The following is a 23,085-nucleotide window of genomic DNA, read 5'->3' as shown; positions in this document are numbered from 1 at the left end:
GCGACTTACAATTCAGAGTCTATCACATTTCTACACCGTAGGTACAGCTACGGGAGCAATTTTGGGGTTAAGTGTCTTGCTCAAGGACACCAACATGCGACTAGCGGAGCCGGGGTTCGAACCACCGACCCTCTGATTGCAAGACGGCCCTGCTATCCACTTAGCCACAATCGCCTTTTCTTTCATGAGTTCCCATACACTAAGTCATTTTCTCAATATATTACGTAAATTATTGAAAACGGGAACAACGGTGTAGATAAATCTTTTTTTTGGGTCAGATGAGGCCATCTCTGCCGAAGATGTTGGGTTGACGGGTGCTGGAAGTAGGCTGTCCGAAGGGTCATTGACTTATTTTTTCCCCCCGCGTCATCACTATTCACTTCCATTTATCTAGCCTCCTAATTTTCACCACAATGATGCATTCAAGTTAAAAACGTAGCCCACAAAAACCTAGGTGAATATTCCTGCATTTTCGTACATATAGATATTTTTCCAATATCGTGCAGCCCCGATATGTATATCAATAAGAACGTAGCGTAGCATGGAAGGTGAAGCCGTGCTCGGTTTATCTGAATGTAAAAGTGCCTAAAATCAATAAATATTCGTGATAAATAAGCACGATCTCAATATTGATCAAAGTGATTGTGAGCACTTAATAGGATCCAGGCTGAGGCTTGAACACCTTAACCAACAAAGTTAATGGTTTTATAACATTTCAGTTTTAATGTGATGTTGCATTACTGTAATATTCTGTAATTCATTATTGGGTCAGCCGATCTGGGACAGGACACTCCTGAAGATGAGATTTGTTCATCTCATTAAGGCATTCCCGGTTTATTACAGATTATTGTATTATAGATACAAGAGTCACATTAAATGTTTTTGACTAATAAAATAATGGTTTCAGCGTGATTCCCGTTAGATGGGGCATGTGGCCGTGATTGGCCGACAGATGAGTCATTGACTGCCCAAACAACAAGTCACTGTTATTACTGGGTCAACAGCTCGCTGAATAGGACGGCGGTGTGTGTTTTCATTTTGCGGCCCAGAGTGAGGGACCATCACATGAGGGGCCTCCAGCTGTTCCCAGATCTGATTAACTCACTTACAGTCTACATGGTGGAAACAAGCAAAGAACAGATTTACTCCATATTCATAAATATAATAACCGAGTCATTAAGTAGCCTGCAGTCACAATGTAGAATTATCCCAATGGTATTATTTGTGAATGTTGACATTAATGCGTTATATCTACTGGCTTAAGTGGAGCAGTGTGTGTGGGCCGTGTGAAGTGTGTGTTCAGTGTGTTCAATCAAGAGTATGACCACAGCTCTGTGAAAGCCCGCAAGAGTGTGTGTGTGTGTGTGAGAAAACAAGGGAGACAGTGTGTGAGTTTGACGTCACATTGTCATCACTCGGATATTAATAACACACACACACACACACACACACACACACACACACACACACACACACACACACACACACACACACACACACACACACACACACACACACACACACACACACACACACACACACACACACACGATGGAGCATGGGAAGAGGGCTGGGGGAGAGTGTGTGTCTGTGAATATGTGTGTGTGTGGCCAAAGTGAGAACATATTTGGTCAGGGAAGAGTCCAGTGAAGTGGGTTGTGTGTGTGTGTGTGTGTGTGTGTGTGTGTGTGTGTGTGTGTGTGAGAGACCGTGAGGTAACATCCTGAAACAGGCTGTAACAAGCTCAATCATTTGATCACAGTCCAAACGACACACTGGAGAAGTTCGAAGAGGTCGGTACCGGGACCCAACAGCCGCAGGCGGGCGACACGGACGCGATATTGGTCGCCCACGATAACAGTCCTCACGGGTCCACGCTTCACCACCTTATTGTTGCGTACATGATTGCAAACGTCTGATCTTGTGTTATTGTGGTCGTATAAATGTGACGTATTGTGAGATCGCTGCGAGACCGCTCCGTTGATACAGGTGTGTGCGGGAGAGTAAACCGTTTTTTGACCTCAGTGAAAGTGTTGCTTTTAAAACGCAAACAAATATGGATTGAGGCAGAATATTCTGCTAAGATTAAAAAAATAAGAATTTTGAAAATGACTAAATCTGTCTCTGGCTGAGATAATTACAGAGACTAGGACTGAGCGTTGTGTCGCTCGCTGTGTGTGTGTGTGTGTGTGTGTGTTTGAGAGAGAGGGGACGAGAAGGTGGAAGCCGCTAGACTGTTGCATGTAATGTTTCTGTAAATTAGTCAAAATAATAATTCAAATGTCCATACTGCCTGTCGCACTAACGTCTGCACCAAAGCATGTGGTATCAGGATTATCAACTACTGTTAGTGGTAGCATCTTAAACGAGATTCTAAAAAGGTTTCTTTATCGTCCCCAAGTTAAAAGTCATTTCTCCACCATCATGGTAACTTCTCACGTTGTTATTCAGCCTTTTTCATATTTTCTGTCAACTTTAACTGTCATGTGTGAGCGAGAAAGTGGCTTTAACCAACGTTACACACCGGTTTTACAGACTGCCCACTCTGATACAAACATACATTAACCTGACTGATATTCCTCCAGTGATGACATGAATCCATGTCATCATCATTTCAAGTTTTATGTGAAGTGCTTAATTAAAATACTGATTCTGGGAAGGGAAAGGGTTGCTATGATAAATGGTGGTAAAATTCATCTTTTTGAATTTGAGGTCTGGTATTTTTCTGATCAGTCATCAAGTCTACAAACTTCTTTTAATATTAAATTAAAAGAATCTTCAGAAAAAATCGATAAATTTGTTAGATTAGACACTGTATGAGGGCAGCTGACTCATCAGATTTTTATTTTTTCCCAACATGCTCTTGAGTAAAATACCACTTACTGCCTAAATATTGAGGCCACATTGATATTGAAACATATGCGTCATATATATCTGTCATTCTCTCTCCAACTTTTTGTTGGATGACAATTTCATACATATTTGTTTTTTCTTAAAGCAGTATCGTCAGCAGGGGAATTTCATTACCGCCACAAAGCCAAAGCCAACTGCAGTGAGCAACACGCGTGTCTGCAGCCATCGCTACAACGCGTCACCCTCTTGGAGCCAGAAGGAGACCAAAATGACAACAACAGAGACGCTGACTCAGACCAGACGAACAATGCATTCCTTCCTGTTTGGTCGGTGGCCGCTTCGAATGAGTGGTGTTCTGGAAGGGAAAGGAGCGTTTTCTCTTCTCCAAAAACAGAGGTTCGTCTGACCTGTGCCGGGCTCTGCATGATCAAACGGACGGGCGGCGGGCACGCTCCGGTGAACAAGAATCCGGCTCGTCATCTTAATAAAGGCTCATCAGTGTAACCAAGTGCGGCTAGCAGGGCTAGTGTTGCTAACCCGGCGACCCCGGCGCTATCTGCCGTGCAGCCGCAGCACGGTGGAGACTGGAGACCCGGGCCTGACCTCAGCCGGGCAGGAGGGGGCCGACGGGGTAATCTGCATCCAATCTTGAGGCCTCGATCTCGAGCAAGAGAGGGCCAGAGGTAGAAGGGGGATGGGAGGGGCGGTCTGCGGATGGGACAGCAGGCGGTCGCTTTGAAATGGAAGCCCGGGCAGGACATGAAGCGGACACGGTCGGGGAGGGGATGAACGGTGAGACAAGGAGCTATTCTTCTGGTGAGCTGAGTCGGGAGGGCAGGAGGGATGCTTATCTGTGTGAGCGTGCATGTGTGTGTGTGTGTGTGTGTGTCTAGGATTACCGAGAGGCGAGCCACATGCGCCGATGGAGGCCTTCGGTGATGCCGCTTCCTGCTGGCAGGGGTCTGTGCGAGTCGGTCTGGTAGGAGCGCAGCAGAAACAGCACCTGCGTACACACAAATACACAATTACACACTCCTGAACCGACATACATGTGAGCGCTGTCATCTATTACATTTATACACGAGCTGATGTCCATAAAAAAGAGAGGCCCTGAGGTGTGCAGGAGTATGCATGGTCTACCTGTGGGTTCCTTCTGGATGAACGAGTTTTCCAAGTGTCCAAAGACATGAAAGTCAGAGTTAGAAACTCTAAATCTCCAGTAGGTACCAATACGTTTGCCTGTCTACATAATTTCACCCTAACATCTTACTGTACAGTGAAGTAAGAGTTGGAGATCTTACTGGAATTAAGTATGTACCTATTTAGAGTTCAGTCTTGTGTGAGATATACTTCCATTAGCAGTTTGAAGGATCAATCTCAGATTTCAGTCTGAGCGAGTCTTTACCGCTTTATCTAGAGGAGTCCCTCCGAACTCGGCACAAATAAAACCCTTGGTTAAAAATGTAATGTTGAGTCAAACACTCAACAAGGAAGGAGCACGTCAACACTTCACAGTAGTCTCACCAATAAAAATGACATCATTTAATGTTCAGGATAGACGGCCACAACAAGTTTCTCCTCAATTTACTACAGCGACGTCACCGGCGCTTTTCTGAAAAGTTCAGAGATTTTCCAAATTGTAGCGCTCTCCTCACTGGGAACAAGTGAAAAAAGATGCTATGTTGCTATGTGGACGCAGGCCCTGACCATGCAGTGTGTAATGGTGACAGGAAAATGTTAAAGAATTATCCCCCAAAACAAAGAGGATGTTTCCCCCCCCTGTTGAAGATGGAATCATTCTTTTTCGTCGCGGCTGATGTGACGGCGTGTGACGGAGCCAGTTCGTAGCAGGTGGACTGGTGGTTGGGAGTGTTCAGAGGCCAGGACGCTGGCTAGCTGGCTGGCTGGCTGGGGTGTGTATTCTGGGCCTTGGTAAGTATACTCTTTAAGCCGGGGCCACGGCCACAGACCAGTAGGAAGCCATTCATTACTCAGCACAGGGAAGGAAACGTGGGGGAAAAACCAGGCCGACCACGTAGCACCAAGCCTGGCCACCGGGTCCTGGCCTGCCCCTGGTCTCTCTCTCTCCTCTCCTGCCGTCTCCACGCCCAGGCGACACCCACTGGCTCATCCAAACAGCCTCCACACCCGCCGGGTCCATCTCCCTCTCGCTGTCCCCCCTCTGAGGGCTTCCTCACCTACTGCAGCGGATTCCCAAACCCAATATTGAACCTTTCAAAGTCCGCTGTCAAAAACAAAACTGGAGCTTAAGGACGGGTCACACTTGAACTAGTCTCTGCAAATATTTGCCGAGCTTCTAATTGACTTACCTAAATCTCATTTGACAGTTTTGGCAGATTCCCAGGTCAATCCATCGAAACAATGATCGCATCTTGTGTTTGACAAGGGAGTATCAAATGATTCTAAGAGTGTTCTGGCCTCTTGAACCTGCTAGTACGCGACCAAACAGGACATTATGTGACATGCGGCCTTGGAGTGCGTACTAATGTGTCCATTTGTTGATCTTAGTGGTCAACAAATGGTCCGACGTGGCGTTAAACTCAACAATCATGTTTGAGGCGACATGTTGGATTCTGGCGTCTCAGAATCGTCTAACTTGGTTTGTTTTTGTTGCTTACAAACCAAAAAAAAGGGCCCTCAGTGGTTGTGTTGAGTTTTTATTGCATCCAGTTATGAAATTAGTTGAGTCATTCAGAAGCACAGGGCGGCACTGTTGCCAGCACTGGTTCCAGTGTCAGTCCCTTCTCCACAGCTACACCTCACCCACTGGGTTGGGAAGTCCCTGCTTGGGACGCTCAACCGGCTCGATCCAGCCCGGCATGGAAGAAACCCGGAACATTTATAGAAAAAAGGCCGCCTCTCTGTTCCTCCTCCCGAAAGACAGAACTACACCCCGTGAGGGAGGAGACGCTGGGATTGGATTGAGTTGAATGGGAGACGTTGAGGCTGCAGCACACAGACCTGCTGCAGCCTCATTTTTGTTCATCAAATTTCAGGATATTTTTTTTCCTTAATCGTGTTTAAAGTTCACATTTTTTTTTCTCTTGGCGTTTGTTCCGAGTACCACGATGAGGCACCGTGCTTCATTTAGTACGGCTACAACTACTACACCTGTAGGAAATGTATCATCATTACCAGTGGCGGCTGGTCAATAGAGGGCAATGGGGCATGGCCCCACCTTGAGCCACACAAAAAAAAAAAAAAAAAAAAATGATAATAATCATAAATTATACAAATTGTCAATATTTGTGTTTTTGAACTATGGAACTATGAAAATATGATATCTGCGCAAAATATATGCTTTGCCTGCTCGTCCTCTCCGCCTGTGTGCTCGTCTGCTCGTGCTCTCCGCCTGTGTGCATGACACGTCTCAGAACGCGCAGCTAGGGGGGCTAAATCGTTTTGGCCCAAAAGAGGCGGGTCTATGAAGCAGTTTAGCCAATTGCTGATTAAAGATATAAATGAGTGACATACAAGTTAGCCAATCAGCGCCCTCAAATAGATTCAGTGTAGGGCCAAAAAGATTTTGCCCCCCTAGCTGCGCGTTCTCGTCAGGAGAAGTCTCTACAGGCGAGCGCGAGCGCCAGCGCGAGCACTACTCCTCCAAGTCTCGTTTGAGAGGAGAACTTTGGCGGAGATTCTGCAGACCAAAGAGCTGATCCCAGATCAGCCTGATCCCACAATCAGACAGCAGACTAGCGGGAAAGGGAAGCAGTAGTACATGCGAAGCTTCTCTACTGTACACCAGACAGGTTTGGCTAGCAAGATGACGTCATGCTAATAACTTATTTAGCTTTTTAAAACAACGGGGACAGATCCAGCACAGACAGTAACTCATCATAGCTTAATTTAACATCAGTATTCATAATTACACTTCATGTTTACTTCTCCTGATCTTTACCTCCTATAACAAGGTCCATAGGGGCATCCCAATAAATAAACATGTTCTATTATATAAGTGTTATTTACTGCTTTTTTTCGTGTTGGAATAAATGTTAAATATTTAACTGCAAAGTAGTAATGCGTGTTTGATACTTTAATTGTTTTGCATTAAATCATACTGGGATGTTTGCTGAAATTGATAGGATGGCCCTACCTAGAAACTTTTCCACCAGCCGCCACTGATCATTACCCCTTCAAACCTAAATGCTATACACTCAGAATAAGTGGATTTCAGTTAAGAGGGTTTCAGACATTTAAAGGGCGCCCTGGGTTTTCTGGTAAACAAACAACGTGTATGTGCGTCCTCATGCGTTTGCACCCGAACAAATAAAATCAGCACCCAGAGATAAACACACTGCCCTATAAAGACAGTCATCAAAAACTTCACAGGGTCCCTTTAAAATAAGTTCCAATGTCATATCTTTTAAATTCCAAGTAAACACCAAAACAATTGTATAGGTGACCTTGTTGGTAGGTTTCTCTGTATTGTACTCAAAAATAGTTTTAAAAATAGGATTCTTGAGAAATATTCCTCATTATTTACACAACTTTATGTAAACTGATTCTCTCCAAACTATTTGTTATTCATTTCAACTTTAAAGCAGCATTAGTATCTAATATCTGGCTCTAAATGCCCCACTGTGTTCAAAAGCTAATCGCTAACGTTGCCGTTTCATACTGGGCAGTGGGTTACAGTGAGCAGTGGGTTACAGTGAGCAGTGGGTTACAGTGAGCAGTGGGTTACAGTGAGCAGTGGGTTACAGTGAGCAGTGGGTCACAGTGTGCAGTGGGTTACAGTGAGCAGTGGGTTACAGTGAGCAGTGGGTTACAGTGAGCAGTGGGGTGCAGTGGGTTACGGTGAGCAGTGGGTTACGGTGAGCAGTGGGTTGCGGTGTGCAGTGGGTTGCGGTGTGCAGTGGGTTACGGTGAGCAGTGGGTTACGGTGTGCAGTGGGTTACGGTGTGCAGTGGGTTACGGTGAGCAGTGGGTTACGGTGAGCAGTGGGTTACGGTGTGCAGTGGGTTACGGTGAGCAGTGGGTTACGGTGTGCAGTGGGTTACGGTGAGCAGTGGGTTACGGTGAGCAGTGGGTTACGGTGTGCAGTGGGTTACGGTGTGCAGTGGGTTACGGTGAGCAGTGGGTTACGGTGTGCAGTGGGTTACGGTGAGCAGTGGGTTACGGTGAGCAGTGGGTTACGGTGTGCAGTGGGTTACGGTGAGCAGTGGGTTACGGTGTGCAGTGGGTTACAGTGGTCAGATTTTTTTCAATTTTGAGAAATTAGCAAGATTTGGATCACTTTATTTTAAAAGTGACAGTCCGACCCCTTCTGGCCTCTCTCCACAGCCACTCCCTCAAAATTGTCGTTAAGAACGTAAACAACGAAGATTGCTATTGTTAGCACTCCGAGCTGTTAAGCTAGCAGTTTGTGGAAGACTCCAGTGACGGGCAGGTAGACAGGCAGGTAGCATAGACGTATTACCGTTTTTGCAACAGCCACATATACCCGATTTGTTTCTGTTCTTGTCAGAGCATTAGATTTACTGATTGCTGTCGGGATGTAATAGGAACTTCAACAAATATAACAAAAAAGATTTTTGAAGATTACCAACCCAGCTTAAATATAAAGATGTTGATTAATGCAGCTTTAATTTCCTAATATTCTCTACTGTATGACCATAGTAGCACAATCAACCCCCCTCTAGAGCTTTGGGTTGCAACTTTGAGCAAAAAAACCAAACCTTTGGTGTGGCAGTGCTAAATATGAAAAATATCCTATTTGTACGCCTTGTTTTCTAGTGAGGCTTTTAACTGCTTGTGTGCGTGTCTTGCTCTGTGTGAGTTGCAAGAAGCCTCGCTCCTCTTTTGGGTCCGGTAAAAATAGTGGTGGTGGATGTGAGGTCCCTTCAGACTCTGTTATCAGCCTGCCCTGCCGTTCCTCCCACTGCCGCAACCACAGACTGACCACACGCTGCACCGAGCACAGACACACGCACACACACACACACGCACACACACACACACACAGCGCAAATAATTGCACGCCAATTCATGGCTCACTCCAGTAAAATGCATGCACAAAGGAACATGTAAATCGGAATTCACATAAAACCAGATAGAGGTTGGGCGAAGTGTGGACGCGCCCAATTAGGCAAAATGAGATCACAATAAAGACGGGCTAAATATAAAAGGAAACAAACACACTCTCTTGCTCTATAGAGCCGTATCCTTGCGCAAACAAAGCTTGCACATGTACCCTAGACACAGAGTCACACTCCCTCACATATGCACACACACACACACACGGGCGTGACGACCGAGTCATTTGGTGGCGTGTGTCTGTGCGTACCAAGAAAAACATGGTGTAAAATGTATGGGTGAATTAGTGACAAAATAAAATGATTATTATTTTCTTTTTCTTTTAGAAATCTAGTTCATTAATCATGCTTTTAAGATTGAAAACCAGAGCAAGATTTGAACTAAATACACTGCGAGAACAGCATCCAGGCCAGTTGATGCTGCAGATTATTTTTCTAAAAATCTACTAAACTTGAGTGAGAAAAGTGAATTATTGACCTCAGAAATAGTACGCAGGGAGCAAACTACATGATGAATCCTGTGAATGTGGTTGAAAGCATTGAAAGTAAGTCGAGTTAGGTTTGTTCTATTGAATTACTATTTCTGTGAAAATTGAATTTTTGACCTCAGAGATAGTAATTCTATAAAACAATTTGAACTCAAAGTCCACTTACTAGCCTGTGTGGGAGCTTTTAACCAAAACCTTACGGCCTTCTTTAGAGGATGGAGTTGGCGTCATGTGACCAACGTATGACATTTTGGAAGCAACCTCTATGATGAATGTTGTGAAACGCAATTGAAAGCTCTGGAAGAGCTAGTAAGTGGACCCTAAGTTAAAATTGTTTTATTGATCACTATGTCTGTGAAAAACTCATTTATGACCTCAGAAATAATAATTCAATACAACAGCTTTAACTCAAAGTCCACTAACTAGTTTTTTGGGGGAACTTTCAACCAAATGGAACGGCCTTCATCTGAAGATAGAATTGGCGTCGTTGTCATCATTTGACCATTTCAAAGTATGGAACTTTGCAAGCAAACTATGATGAAGGCTATGACATGCAGTCAAAAGCTCTGGAAAAAAGCTAGTAAGTGGACCCTGAGCTAAGATCATGTTGTGAATCTACTAAATTTGGTACGGTGAGGGACTTAAACTGGGGGGCCTTGACTCCCTAAGAACTTTGTAAAGACTTTGCTGGTGGCCTGTGAAATTGGGTGGCACTAAGGATTAGAAATGGTATTTATTCAAGTCCATATTATGATCAGATTAATACTACCACAAGGATAAAAGTGTGTGGTTAAAATAATACTAATAATTGCCATGTGGACCTCAATGAAGAAGGATGGTATACATAGTGTCCAACCCTAAAGTTGTCTGACTGAGGAAGAATGCATTTGGTAAAACAGCAGCAACATCACCGCTGCCAGAAGACAGGAGACTGCAACGCTCCTAGTTCTCAAGCCTCCTTCTCCTCGGTCTCGGCCTCTTTGAGCCTCTGTTGTGGAAATACACAAAGGATTACATCCGTCGAGTTGGCCACAGCTTTAAAACCTCTGGCCAGCATCAGGCGACGTAGGCCGGGGCCGTTGTTGGCGCGTGTCGAGAGCAGAGTCCGGTGTCGGGTTGGGTTAGTGCCGGCCGGTCCGATGGGCTTGTTAAGCTCGCTTCTGGTTGTGTCAACAGAGGTTCGGGGCGGGCGGCAGCAGTTGAAGTGACTCTAACGTGCTTTAAGATGGTTTATCAAAGACAAGGGCCTCGCTCAGGCTGGACTGCCTCAATTTAACCGATAAAAAAGGGTTTCATTCAAAATCAGACATCAGTCACTTGTGTCTTATCTGATTGTTACTTGATTATGGTATTATTAACTTACGATTAACAGAGAACCTACAGTAACTGTTCTATTGCCAAATGTTGTCTTTCTTTCCCCCCTGGCAACGCTGCAGGGTCTGTGTCTGCAAATGTCTGGTCACATCAGCATGTCAAACGGACATTTCATGGTCTTTCATTCCAAATGAATCTCTTTGATCAGCACATTTGTCCGTGGGGACAAATTAAACCCTTGCGATTCTCCCACATACAAGCCTGTTAGCTGTTATCTCTTTTATATAATTGTCCTCTTGGCGGAATACAAATGCCACACAGTAGATAATCTCTATAAACACATATGGGAATGTTGAATCTGGAGGCAACGGGACAAGATTTTAGTGTCAGAAGCACTCTGGTTTGCGTTTGTATTGATCGATTGCTTTTGAGTGGGATTTGGTGGCGCGCTTTGGACAAAATGGAATTTCCGAATCCACCGCCTTCGTCCGACAACGATTTTGCTTTCTATTGGTTTAAAATAACTTAACTGATAATTAACTGGATAATTGTGAAATAAGCTGGTCCGTTGCTAGTTACAGTTGCTAATCGGAGTGTAAACAATGACCACCGTATGAAGAGGATATGAATATTGACCCGGACAACCATTATCCCAAAAATATTGGCTGTTGCCACCAAAGGCGAAATCGTCATCAGACAGATAGTTGATGAGTTCCGAGATTGCACAATGGAGGACTGGTCTGTTGACTAAACTATGTGAATACTTCCAGCTGGTTAGCATGTTAGTGGCTAGTTCTCCGGCTACAGTAGTTCACCAACTAGCCGTGCAACTAACCACAACATCACCAAGCTTCTAGCTACATTTTCACGAGGAAGCTTGCATGAACTTCACTTTCTGCCTGGACCAAGCCTTTACTACAGCCGGAAAAAATGCATTTGGGTAATGGACTGAGCCAATGAGGTGCAGTAAGAGGGTTGGCCGGTAACCACCACAGACTGAGTGTGATAGACTCATAATCCAACTGGTGTTGTGGACTGCGGGTTTGAAGCCTTGAGTTTGGCATTTCAGCCGTCATAATCTTGTTTTTCTGCAGCCAGTGGACGGGAGTGAGCATATTTGGTCTGCAGAGGGTGATGTAGAAACGTCGCACGGCTCTGGTAGCAACCTGTCAATCACAAGGTAGCCCCGCCCTAAAGCATACCCTGCTTTATGGTCTATTGTACTGACCATATCAGTAAAGGGTCATTTCCCCATAGACTTCTATACAATCAGACTTATTTTTGCAACCAGAGTCGCCGCCCCCTAATGGCCATTAGAAAGAATGCAAGTTTAGGGCACGTTTCAGAACTGGAGATTGCCGCCTGCTATAAATGCAAGTCAGTCAAGAATGGAGGTCTTACTGTGTCTGATTTATACTGCTCAATTCAGCATACAACTCAAATTCCTATCCTCAACGGCGTGGAAGAAGAGCAACATTAGGAAGAACGGACTGGAGCTGGAGACATTATCAGACCTCTTCACTGTATGTGTGTGAGAAAGTCAGCAGGGTGGTACAGCAAGTTTCAGTAGCCGTGATGCTTCCCAGCTCCACACTTGGCCCACTAACAGTTGTTCTTTGACAATAACAGAGGAAGTCATTTCTCCCTCCAGCAAAAAACATCTGCTACCACACACACACAAAGCACATTAACTTACATTAGGCATCTCCCAAGGCCTAACTCAATGTCCTCATCATCTTAGCATAAACACAGGCGCGCACACACACACACACTCCCTTTTCTCTCTGTCCGTTCATTGTTCTGGAGTCTAAACATCTCAGCTCCCCGTCTTACACGTGAGAGCACAATATGTTACACACACTCCTCAGACCGCATGGCCTCCATCAGTGTTTGTGTGTGTGAGGCTCCCCCTCCACACGTATGCTGAAGGCCACTATCTCTGCTTTACTATGTTTAGACCACTTCACCTGCATGCAGCTAATGCCCCCACCTTACCCCACACACACCTGCTATCTATAGCCCGGTTACAGATGGCCACTACAGATATACACAACACTATTAGGACCATTAACACAAGACTATTGGTTGGAAACTTGTAGCTTGTAACTTGTAAGAGTGGTGCAGGTATGGATCTGGATATGAGTCAGCATTTTTTTTTTGAATGGGCATTTGGTTAGATGTCTGAAATAAGGTCCGTGTTTAACGTTAGCTTAAGAGATTTGAACTTTTTGATCTACGATATAAAATACGTCAGTAAATACCCCTCTCTGTATTTCTGAAGCTTTTACGTGGAGGTTGCTGACAAGTAGCTAAATGAGACTACAAAACTTCAAGTCTAGTCCGCCATTACAGCCTCATGCGACCGACGTGTAGTTAGTTTACAGCAGGCATGTCCAAAGTCCGGCCCGCGGGCCAATCACGGCCCGAGGTCAGATTTTATATGGCCCGCACCTTCTGTCTTAAAATGCATTATTTATGGCCCGCCAGCACAGTCAAAACGGAATGAATAAATCATACAAATTCAACATGAAATTCCTCTTTTTACCTCATGGTGGCAGCACCACTCTGTAACTGTCTGTTTGAAATTGGCTCTGACCCTTGAACTGTCATGTTACGGCAAGTAAAAAAAGGAAAGTCGATAATGAGGGCCGCCGCTTCCAGGAGAGGTGGAGATCGCAATATTTTTTTCACCGAAAACCGAAACAACTGTGTCTGCCTAATTAGTCATGAGACTGTTGCCTTGTTTAAGGAATATAATGTAAAGAGACACTATGAGACCAAACATGCTAATGCTACAACAAGCTATCAGAGCGACCGCGCTAGAAAAGTGAAGCACTCCAAGATAACGTCCTGCCTCACAGCAGCGGTCCTTTTCACATGAAAACATCTTCAAAGTAAGCTACCAAGTGGCCATGGGAATTGCTAAAAATGACAAACCTTTTACGGAAGGTGAGTTTATCAAAGACTGTGTTGTGAAAATAGCAGAAAACATAATTGCCCGAGAAGAAGACCGAGTTTGCTAATGTTTGCCTGGCTCGTAACACTGAAGAGCTATCATCAGATACTAAGAGACAACTTGATTTTTTTCGTTAGCCTGTTTCATGTGTGTTGAACTTAAATGTGAGACAACTTTTCATTACCCTCACTAAGTCATATTTAAGATTGTCTTGAGGTGAGAATATTGATCGGTTTCTATGTAATTAGCTTTTAGATGGCTTGTTCTTTGTGTTATCTGACTTTCAAGATGTGAAAGAAAGGCAGAATAGTTGTTGAGATGTGTTCATACATGAATGCTTACATTTGGTTACATTGCTATTTGCTGTCATTGAAAATAAAATGATTAAATAACAATATGTATAGGCTACTTGTATTGTTTAAAATAATGTCAGCAGGGACTGTTGGCCCTTGGGCATTTTCACATTATCAAATCTGGCCCTCTTTGAAAAAAGTTTGGACACCCCTGTTTTACAGGCTAGCGTTAGCTTTTCACTTCTGCCGATTGCATTCACACTTCAAAAATCATAGAAGTGGTGTTCATTTGTGAAGATTATCTTGCTAAATGTTTAAGTATCATAAACGTTTGTTTGCCTCAGAGATTATTTTCTGCAATAATCCAAAATCCGATGGTGTTGAGGGAACCAGTGCGGTGCTAACTTCCTGGGTTGGCCAACAAAAATACGGCAACAGTCTGACGTAAAATAATTGATTTTAATCCAAGGACATGTGAAACTGCTAGCCTGTAAACAAACCACACCACGGTCGCATGAGTGCGAGTATAAACACGAGGCTGTGCAGCTTTGGAATGTGCCAGTTGTGGCAGGTATGGTCTTCAGGGTGCACTTCACTGAATGAAATATGTTAAATGAATGAAAAGGAAAGACAGAAAAGAGGAAGCCGGTGATCCAGCGTGCAAATGACGCGTGACGAGACACGAAGAACATGACGGGACAAAGAAGACGCTCCCTCAAGGTAGTCAGACTAAAGTACACAGCAGGATCTCACCCTTTGCGTATGGGAGAGTGAGACAGACGGAGTGAATGGAGACACGGGAAGAGAAGATGGGATGGATTCTAAAAAGGAGAGACAGGAAGCGGAGGAACGCGGAGACGGAGAAGGAAATAGATGGAGACGGGAGCTGATCGGGAGACATCTGGGGAAGCTCGGCACGTGGCGGCCATGACAGGAGGGCAAACTAAAATCCACTCCTAAAAAATCCCCTCTCAGCCTTTAAGAGTCCCCCCCCCCCCCCGCAGTCCAGACCGCTATCAAACCATAAGCCATGAAGGAAACGGTGCGGTTCTCTTTCATTCTTTGAGTTGACCCTTCGGACCCGGTTCTTGCCGCTCCGCACCCCACCCTGCTCCCATAGCGACCCCCATCAGGGGCGCTCAATAAAAGGCTTGTGTGTGTGGGGGGGGGGGGGTGGGGGGGGGACTCCCGGGGGGGACTCCCTCTCCCTCTCCCTCTCCCTCTCCCTCCATCTCCTCTGCCTGTGTTGATATTACCGGCAGACTGTTTGGTTGTGTTTGTCAGAGTGTGATGACAGAACTAAACACTGGTATTTACCCTGCGATAACCGCCTTGTCTGGACAGGCTCTGTGTGGAAACTCTGTGTGTGTGTGTGTGTGTGCGCGGAAGCTCGACGCTCCGTATCTATAATCTCTGCGTGGGTATGCACATACGCATGTTATGATAAGTGCTTTGGTGATTGCATTTTATATTTTGTCTTTCTTGAAGTGAAAACCACTCATGTCCAATTGTGGAGATGTTCATGTTTGAACTTGAATTGAAGGATTATTTATTATTGAAGGATCATTTATAACCTCTTTCAAGTCACTCAACTAAACTTTGCTTTTCTGCACCTTAACGCATGTTTGTGAGGAGGTGTGGATGTGTTTATTTGTGCTTTAGAACATAACTGTGGTGAGAAAAAATGTTTTATTCTTTTTTCATTTCTGATAACGCATTATTCATTCACTCACACACACATTGAGCCAGAGAGGAGGGGCATATTCTGAATGCTGTGTTCAAAAACAGCAACCGCTAATGTGACTACATATTATACCTTTAATCTGTCAATTATGGTTGCAACTAATCAATTCATTAATTTAGTCTGAATGTCAGAAAACCTGCCCATCAAGAAATCCAGGCTGAAGGCAATGTTGTCAGCAATTCCTTACATTTGAGAAGCTGTGTGTGTGTGTGTGTGTGTGTGTGTGTGTGTGTGTGTGTGTGTGTGTGTGTGTGTGTGTGTGTGTGTGTGTGTGTGTGTGTGTGTGTGTGTGTGTGTGTGTGTGTGTGTGTGTGTGTGCGGGCGCGCGGGCGCGCAGACCTGCAGCAGAGTCCCGTGGATGTGGTTGTGTTGGATTCCGGGTCCGGGCTGCGCGGGGAGCTCCTGCAGCAGCGAGTGGACGGTGGACGGGACCTGGGTGACCAGCACGAAGGGGACGAGGGCCCGGGCCGCCATCTCTCTGGCCCGGTACACCGCGGAGTGGCCGCATCTGTGGGACACAGAAACACACGCATGCAGCATGAGCGTCATGGAAAGTTATTACCAAGGAATAGCTGCGCATGTTGTCATAATGTTAAAGTCTTGTATTACCTTGTATGTTTGAGTTAATGGCAGAAGATATAAGGTTTTTGTTATGAAAAGTAATTGAATTAATGTGTGTATTATCATTATTATTTTGTACTACAGCCACATTATGTCAGGGACAAATTAGATAATGTGGACTTATTGATTTTGGACAGCTGGTGGCTATGTTTATGCATACATTATGTGACATCTCCTCTCTCTGCTCTTACAAAGGATCAGAACCTGAACAGCTCCCCGGCCAGCAGATGGCTGATACACCCAACCATAGCTATACAGAAAATGATCTCCTCCATGTTGTTTTTTTGCCCCACATATATTCTCTTTCTTCACACATAAACACGCACACTCGTAATTTACAGTATCTACCGGTGAAGGCCAGCTACCCACGAGTGCCGGCTAAAATTAAACTTGTTTACAAGCCGATAGTCTTTCCTTATCCAATGTCATAACACCGCCATAAGTGACACAAGGGGAAGGACACGACCGAGACCTGAGAAGGGGGGGGGACAGACCTAAAGAACAAGTCACTGTAGGAAAGAAGGAGGCGATCTCAACAGAACTGCCTTTAGCGCTCGCAGACACACAGCGAGCTGCAGCTCAAGGTCGACTCCTCCGAATAACCTGAACCTCCGTTAAGGCTGACACTCTACAGCGGCTGAACGGTCTTCAGCAGACTGACATTGAATACAGGTCACATGGGGGCACAGCAAAGACCATGCTCACATACGGGGGGGGGTAAAGTCCAAGGAGGACGAGGTTTGTGTTGGCAGACAAGAGGCTTGAAATCAATATGGACTTCAACAAAGAGAGGACTGTTTGGAGCAACAAGTCAACAAATGTTTTTCCACCTGCTGTGAGCGTGTCTCTCTCTCACTCACACACACACACACACACACACACACACACACACACACACACACACACACACACACACACACACACACACACACACACACACACACACACACACACACACACACACACACACACACACACACACACACACACACACACACACACACACACACACACACTATGGCCAGACAGAGAACCCTGCAACAGTTTGCATTCCTGAGCTCTGCGGGCCTGTACAAGTGAATTTATGTGCACAAGCGTTCTCTCGCACACACACATGCCTAATGACCAAAATCTATGTCCATTCCTCTCCCTCCACCCCTCCCGGCCCATTTGGGGCCCATATGTTAACTATCCGCGCTAATTTGTCCCCATTGAAACACTTTTGCGAAAGGAAATGACAGTTTGGAAGGGTGTAATTTTAGAAACCGGGTCGTCCCCTGTGGGGTCGGCTGCAGACTGACTTGACTGGCATGGGCCAGACTCATCTGCGCCTCATTTAGGGGCGCTGGCAGAATCATTTCCACCGCAGAGGCCAGTACTGTAGCATGCCGGCTAAACGAGGCCGAGCAAACGGAGGCCGTCACTGAGGAATGTTAAGAGGGGAAGTGGTGACGTAGTTAAAGTCATTTTGCTTCATTCATTCATTCATTCATATGGACAGGATGTAGCCGAGCATGATCCTCCTTTTACTTTGTGTGACTTTTAATGGTTTTGTTTACCGGTGGTAGTATAAAACATACGCAACTTTGGATTTTTTCATCTGTCCACATAAGGCGGCAACCTCCCATTCGGAAAATTGAAGGCAATGTGGGAGACTCCTCTGGTTGTATAGAAGTCTATGAGAAAATGACTCTACTTCTCTCTTGATTTATTCCCTCAGTAAACATTGTAAACATGAGTTTATGGTCTCAATCTCTAGTTTCAAGTCTTCTTGAATACAGCAAGATTTTCATTTAGTAAATGATGGTCCATTTAGAGTCAAACAGACCATAAAGCAGGGGATGCTTTAGGGCGGGGCTACCTTGTGATTGACAGGTACCAGAGACGTATACAGCGTCTCTACATCAGTCCTCCGCAGTCCAAATCTTCGGGCCACTGGTTGCACAAAAACAAGATGGCGATGGCCAAAATGCCGAACTCGAGGCTTCAAAACCGAAGTCCACAATCCAATGGGTGTCGTCATGACGACTACTTCCACTTCCTATATACAGTCTTTGGTTCACATCCGCAAGGGGTCCACGCAGACATTTATGAAAGCAGATAAGTCCACTCAAGCAGAAACCCAATGTAATACAAACAACCACAGCCGCACTGCTGTTACATCCGTGTTAGTTTAGAGTACATTGAGTATAGAAATTATTTATTTTGTTATCGTGGCAGAGGCCAAAGCGATGACTTCAAATGACTTGTGTTGTTCAACCAACGGTCCAAAACCCAAAGACTTTCAAGCTGAAATGGCAAAAACAGGAGCAAATACTCAGAGGAGAAGCTGAGGGAAGGTTTGGCATTTTTGTTGGTAAAAATACTTTAACTACAAATCTATAAAAATAGTTTGACTCCTTGGCTTAGAGCGAATAATCGACTAATTGTGTCAGCACAAACTGAAAGCAACGCATATATACTGCACCACTTTTCACCAGGATGACTAATTATTCTACTTCACTGATTTTGATAAATGTATAGATCCATGAGTAGTTAAATCTATAATAGTGAATAAAACATCACGTTTGAAAATGTAAAATAAGTGTCTGCTTTGAGGTATAAACCTGTTGGAATAAAATAGAAATACAACGTTAAAGCTACGATAACTTAAACTGGACGGGAGTCTTCGTTAATAATAACGTGCCAAAGCTGAACTTCTGTTCGTTATTCTAAACGCTGGTGGCCGCAGTTTGACACAGTTTACATTTTGAAATGTTTAAGATTTTTTCACTGTCCTCTGTCAGTGTCCACGCAAGCCCACCAAATGATAATATTGGGAAGGAAGTGACAGCAGTCCTTTAGGAAGCCTCACTTTGGTTTATGTGCACCACCGTGTCCTTTCACAAGAAATGAGATATGAGTCAGTGAGGAAAGGTAAGGAGTGAGGCAGGGAGGGCGAGGAGAGATGCCTGGGCTGGATATCACAGGACGTAAATCTCATAGAACTATCCTGGGCAGAGGGAGAACGAGGGACATCGGAGGGGATAAGACCGGCTGTTAAGACGTCTGGATTGAAGCAGCCATCAATCATTAGAACAAATCTGTCTGCCCGTCGTCAGCCTCCCCCTCTTTGCCGTCATCATCGTCACTCTCTCCGTCATGACCCGTCCAGGTGTGACACGTGGCAGCGAAGAATGTCAAAAGATCTTGCGGGGGATTGGAGGAATTGAAGACTAAATGCTGTGTGACGGATACAGGGGGAAGAGTTATTAGGCCCCGTGCTCCGTCCTGTCAACGGTGGAGCTACATTTGATCCTTGGAGGTGGCGGGTCAGATCACATGATGAGGAGGAGGACGGCACTCCTCATCAGACACGTCCGCACACGCACCGGGGAAGATGAGCTGTGGGGGTGGGGGGGATGGGGGTCTTGGTGAAGAGTAACACAGCCAGAGCCAAAGACATTAGAGACTGGGTCTATATTTAACATTTCCAACATGTGGGCTTCATTTGGATGGATGTGTGTGCGGCATACCTTCTCTGACAGTAAGAGTGAGCCAGCAAGACAGAGCCCAAGCTATCGACCGGTTAGCTGCGCTCACAAGAGGCGGGTTCCAAGAGGAGCTACCTTAAGATTTCACTGCATGACTGATTTGTTGAAGTAAAAAGGCTGGTAAATCAGTTCATCAGTGACTAGGAGCAAGTGGTTCGGAAGAATTTATTGATTATTTTTCAGGCGGCAACCTCCAGTTCTGAAAAAGTGAAGCTAATGCGGAAGTGCCTTGAACGTGCAGTCTTTCTAATGGCCAGCAGGGGGCGACTCCACTGGTTGTATAGAAGTCTATGAGAAAATGACTAATTCTCTCTTGATTTATTACCTCAGTAAACATGGTAAACATGACTTTATGGTCTCAATCTCTAGTTTCAAGTCTTCTTCAATACAACATGATGTTCATTTAGTAAATTATGGTCCATTTATAGTCAAATAGACCATAAAGCAGGGTATGCTTTAGGGCGGGGCTACCTTGTGATTGACAGGTCACTAAGGCCAAGATGGCGATGGCCAAAAAGCTTTACTGGAGGCTTCAATACCACTGTCCACAAAACAATGGGTGACGTCACAACAACTATGTCCATTTCTTATATAAAGTCTGCGGCTATTTTAGGCAACTTTGCACATTTGCAGCTCCAAATGGTTCATGTTTTTACAGCCCAGCCCCTCTGTGATCTCACTTCACTTTCCATTCGTCAACTTCTAAACTGTCATTTAGGCAAACAGGACCAACGCAGGGTCGTACATGTAGACAGTGCCGGCAATGTCTATCGGGCGTCTTTTAATAGGCTGTTCGATCCCCGGCTCCTCCATGTCGATGTGTCCTTGGGCAAGACAGTCATGTTAGTTAGTTAGTCCTGATGGGCAGGTGGCACCTTGCATGGAAGCCTCTGCTATGGTGAATGTGTATGAATGGGTCTGAATGGGTGAATGACATGTAGTGATAAAGTGCTTTGGTCGGAAGAAAAGCGCGCTATGCAAGTACAGCTGCTACAGAGGCTGAAAACAACCATCATGTGGATAAACAGCAAAGGAGCTGTTCAACAATCGGATAAGTTCAGTCAGCTGTAGGAAGGAGCAGCAGACAAACAGGTTTATCATCCAAAAGAAACAACCAAACCCCCCAAGCGATATCTACTCACAAAGCACACTACAATGATATACTGACATAGCAACATTTACCAACTACAAACACATGCAGTTATAAACACACGGATGAACAAATACCCACACAACTGCTGTTATCTAAAGCGTCAGTGGAGCATTCCTACCTCAAGGTCTCAGCACAGTCCGGGTGTAAAAAACAAGCTGTGTCGAGCACAGCGGACAGTGGTAGAAGCGGTAGATCTCCAAACCTGAGCTTCAATCTCCATGTGTGTTTTCCTTCAATGGCAAAAACCACTTAGCAAATGTGTTATTAGTTATTTTATCCAATAGTGTACAAAAGTATATAATGTAAATGCAAATTGTTGTAAAAGACACAGTGAAAACACTAACCACGATACTTCCCCCCCCCCCTGTTTTAGACCTCCAGAGCTTTAGGGTTAAGATTGAAAGTAAAAGGTTTAAATAAGTCATGTGGTTGTGTTGGTAAAGGTTTGAGTTTGCATTCGGCCAATGAGGTTCCTCCTCACGCAAGAGGTACAAGCTTCAGTTCTATTTGCAGGTGTGGCAGATGAACACGTACCAATAATATTTGTGGACTCCTCCATCCTCGGAATGTGGAGAATGCAGGCTGGAACCACGGTTTCCCACTCGCCTCGAAGCTTCACTCCCCGGCAAACACCGAGTTTGGGAAAAAAACTGTTGCAATCTAATCGCCCACCGCGACACGGGCCGGAAACAACACAGAAACCCGCCGCAGAGACTAGACCCAAGACTAGACCCGAGACTAGAGACGTGTTTTGACTCAAGTGTGCAGAAACAGACAAAAGGTTTCTTACTTTTAGTCCGTTTTTTTTATTTGGTGATACATGAACTGGATTCTCTGGTGACGTCAGAAAAACAGTACAGACACAAGTTCATGTAAAAGACGAAGAGGCACCTGTGCAAACAAAACACACAAATGTTTTGACTGCTGGTGTTTTGTCTTGGTGATTGCTCTATACTTAGAAGTTCTGGTTCAGAGAAACCATGTTTTGAGAGGTTTGTCGAGGCTGCAAGAGCAGGTGTGTGACCCTCTCGGGTGCGATAGAACGTTCTCCCGCGATAGTGTTTCTTTTTAGCCTTTATAGAAGCGCTGAAGCCGACTGTAAAAACACTCTCGTCGGTAGTGACGACGCAAGGGAGGAGGCCGCTGATGAGGACTCTGACTGCTGCTCTCTCGGAGCAGCTAGGAGATGAAATTCGTCTTCGAGGACCCTTCAACTCTTTAATGATGGAGGGGTGATCTATGATGTTTATGTATACGTGTGTGTGTAGCACTGACACCCACCTGATGATGAAGGGCATGAAAGGAGCGAGTCCCAGAGGTGAGGAGGATCCGTCCATGGGGGAAGGGTAGAGTCGACTGAGCACCAACAGGAGAAGGAATAGACTGGGGTGAAGCTTCACCTGACCGCTGACACTAAACACACACACACACACAGATAAACAGTTAGATTTTAACAGTGCAACACCATTCGTTGCATTATTCTCCGACACGCCAGAAGGCCTACCAGCAAAAACGCGCTGCGAAGAATCAAGAAGACAACGAGTGCAACCGGCAGAACGCCATAAACCAACCTCCAGAATGCTGAGGAGCGATTGTAATGATCTGTAAACTCATTCTCATATTCATGGACTACTTTATTCCCTTTATAGAAGCCCTGTAAAGAAAGTAGTCAAGTATTAAATGCATCAAAAATAAACGCAGGTGGAAGATCCACCAGTTTCTCAAGCATTTAAAAAAAAACGAATCGGCCTTCTTCCCGACATGTTTGAAGTGCTTTTATCAGTGAATATTTGTGACAGTCACGTCCACTTGCGGAGCCTTCGTGTACGACGCGCACCTCGCGCAGGCTTCACTACGCCGAGTATAAAATGAGCTTACGGTCTATTAAGACCAGTGGTGGAAGGCGGATATAGATCCTTTACTGAAGTGCCAAAACCACTCTGTGAAAATACTCCCCTACAAGTTAAAGTCCTACATCAAAACCTTACTTAGTAAAAGCATAAAGTATTATCAGCATATTGTACTGAAAGTGTGAAAAGTAAAAGTAGTCTGTATTTTTTAGTGTTTTACT

General features: G+C 45.0%; 1 protein-coding gene across 6 annotated transcripts in view; it reads right to left on the bottom strand.

The window, feature by feature from the left end:
• thada (THADA armadillo repeat containing) overlaps positions 1-23,085 on the bottom strand; it is a 97,545-nt gene that overhangs the window by 31,361 nt on the left and 43,099 nt on the right. For all 6 annotated transcript variants that reach the window (XR_012947529.1, XR_012947530.1, XR_012947531.1 and 3 more), the window contains exons 28-30: positions 22,296-22,427; positions 16,047-16,215; positions 3,753-3,856 (exon numbers count right to left, since the gene is read on the bottom strand). Coding sequence is in view for 3 of the 6 variants with exons in the window: in XM_076076818.1 (XP_075932933.1) it covers positions 3,753-3,856; positions 16,047-16,215; positions 22,296-22,427 (405 nt within the window). In the remaining 3 variants the exon portion in view is untranslated. The remainder of the gene's footprint in view (positions 1-3,752; positions 3,857-16,046; positions 16,216-22,295; positions 22,428-23,085) is intronic.

Source organism: Anarhichas minor, unplaced genomic scaffold (assembly GCF_050575085.1).
Source record: "Anarhichas minor isolate MPS153535 unplaced genomic scaffold, ASM5057508v1 ptg000058l, whole genome shotgun sequence".
Lineage (NCBI taxonomy): Eukaryota > Metazoa > Chordata > Actinopteri > Perciformes > Anarhichadidae > Anarhichas > Anarhichas minor.
This window is presented reverse-complemented; position numbering and strand designations above follow the sequence as displayed.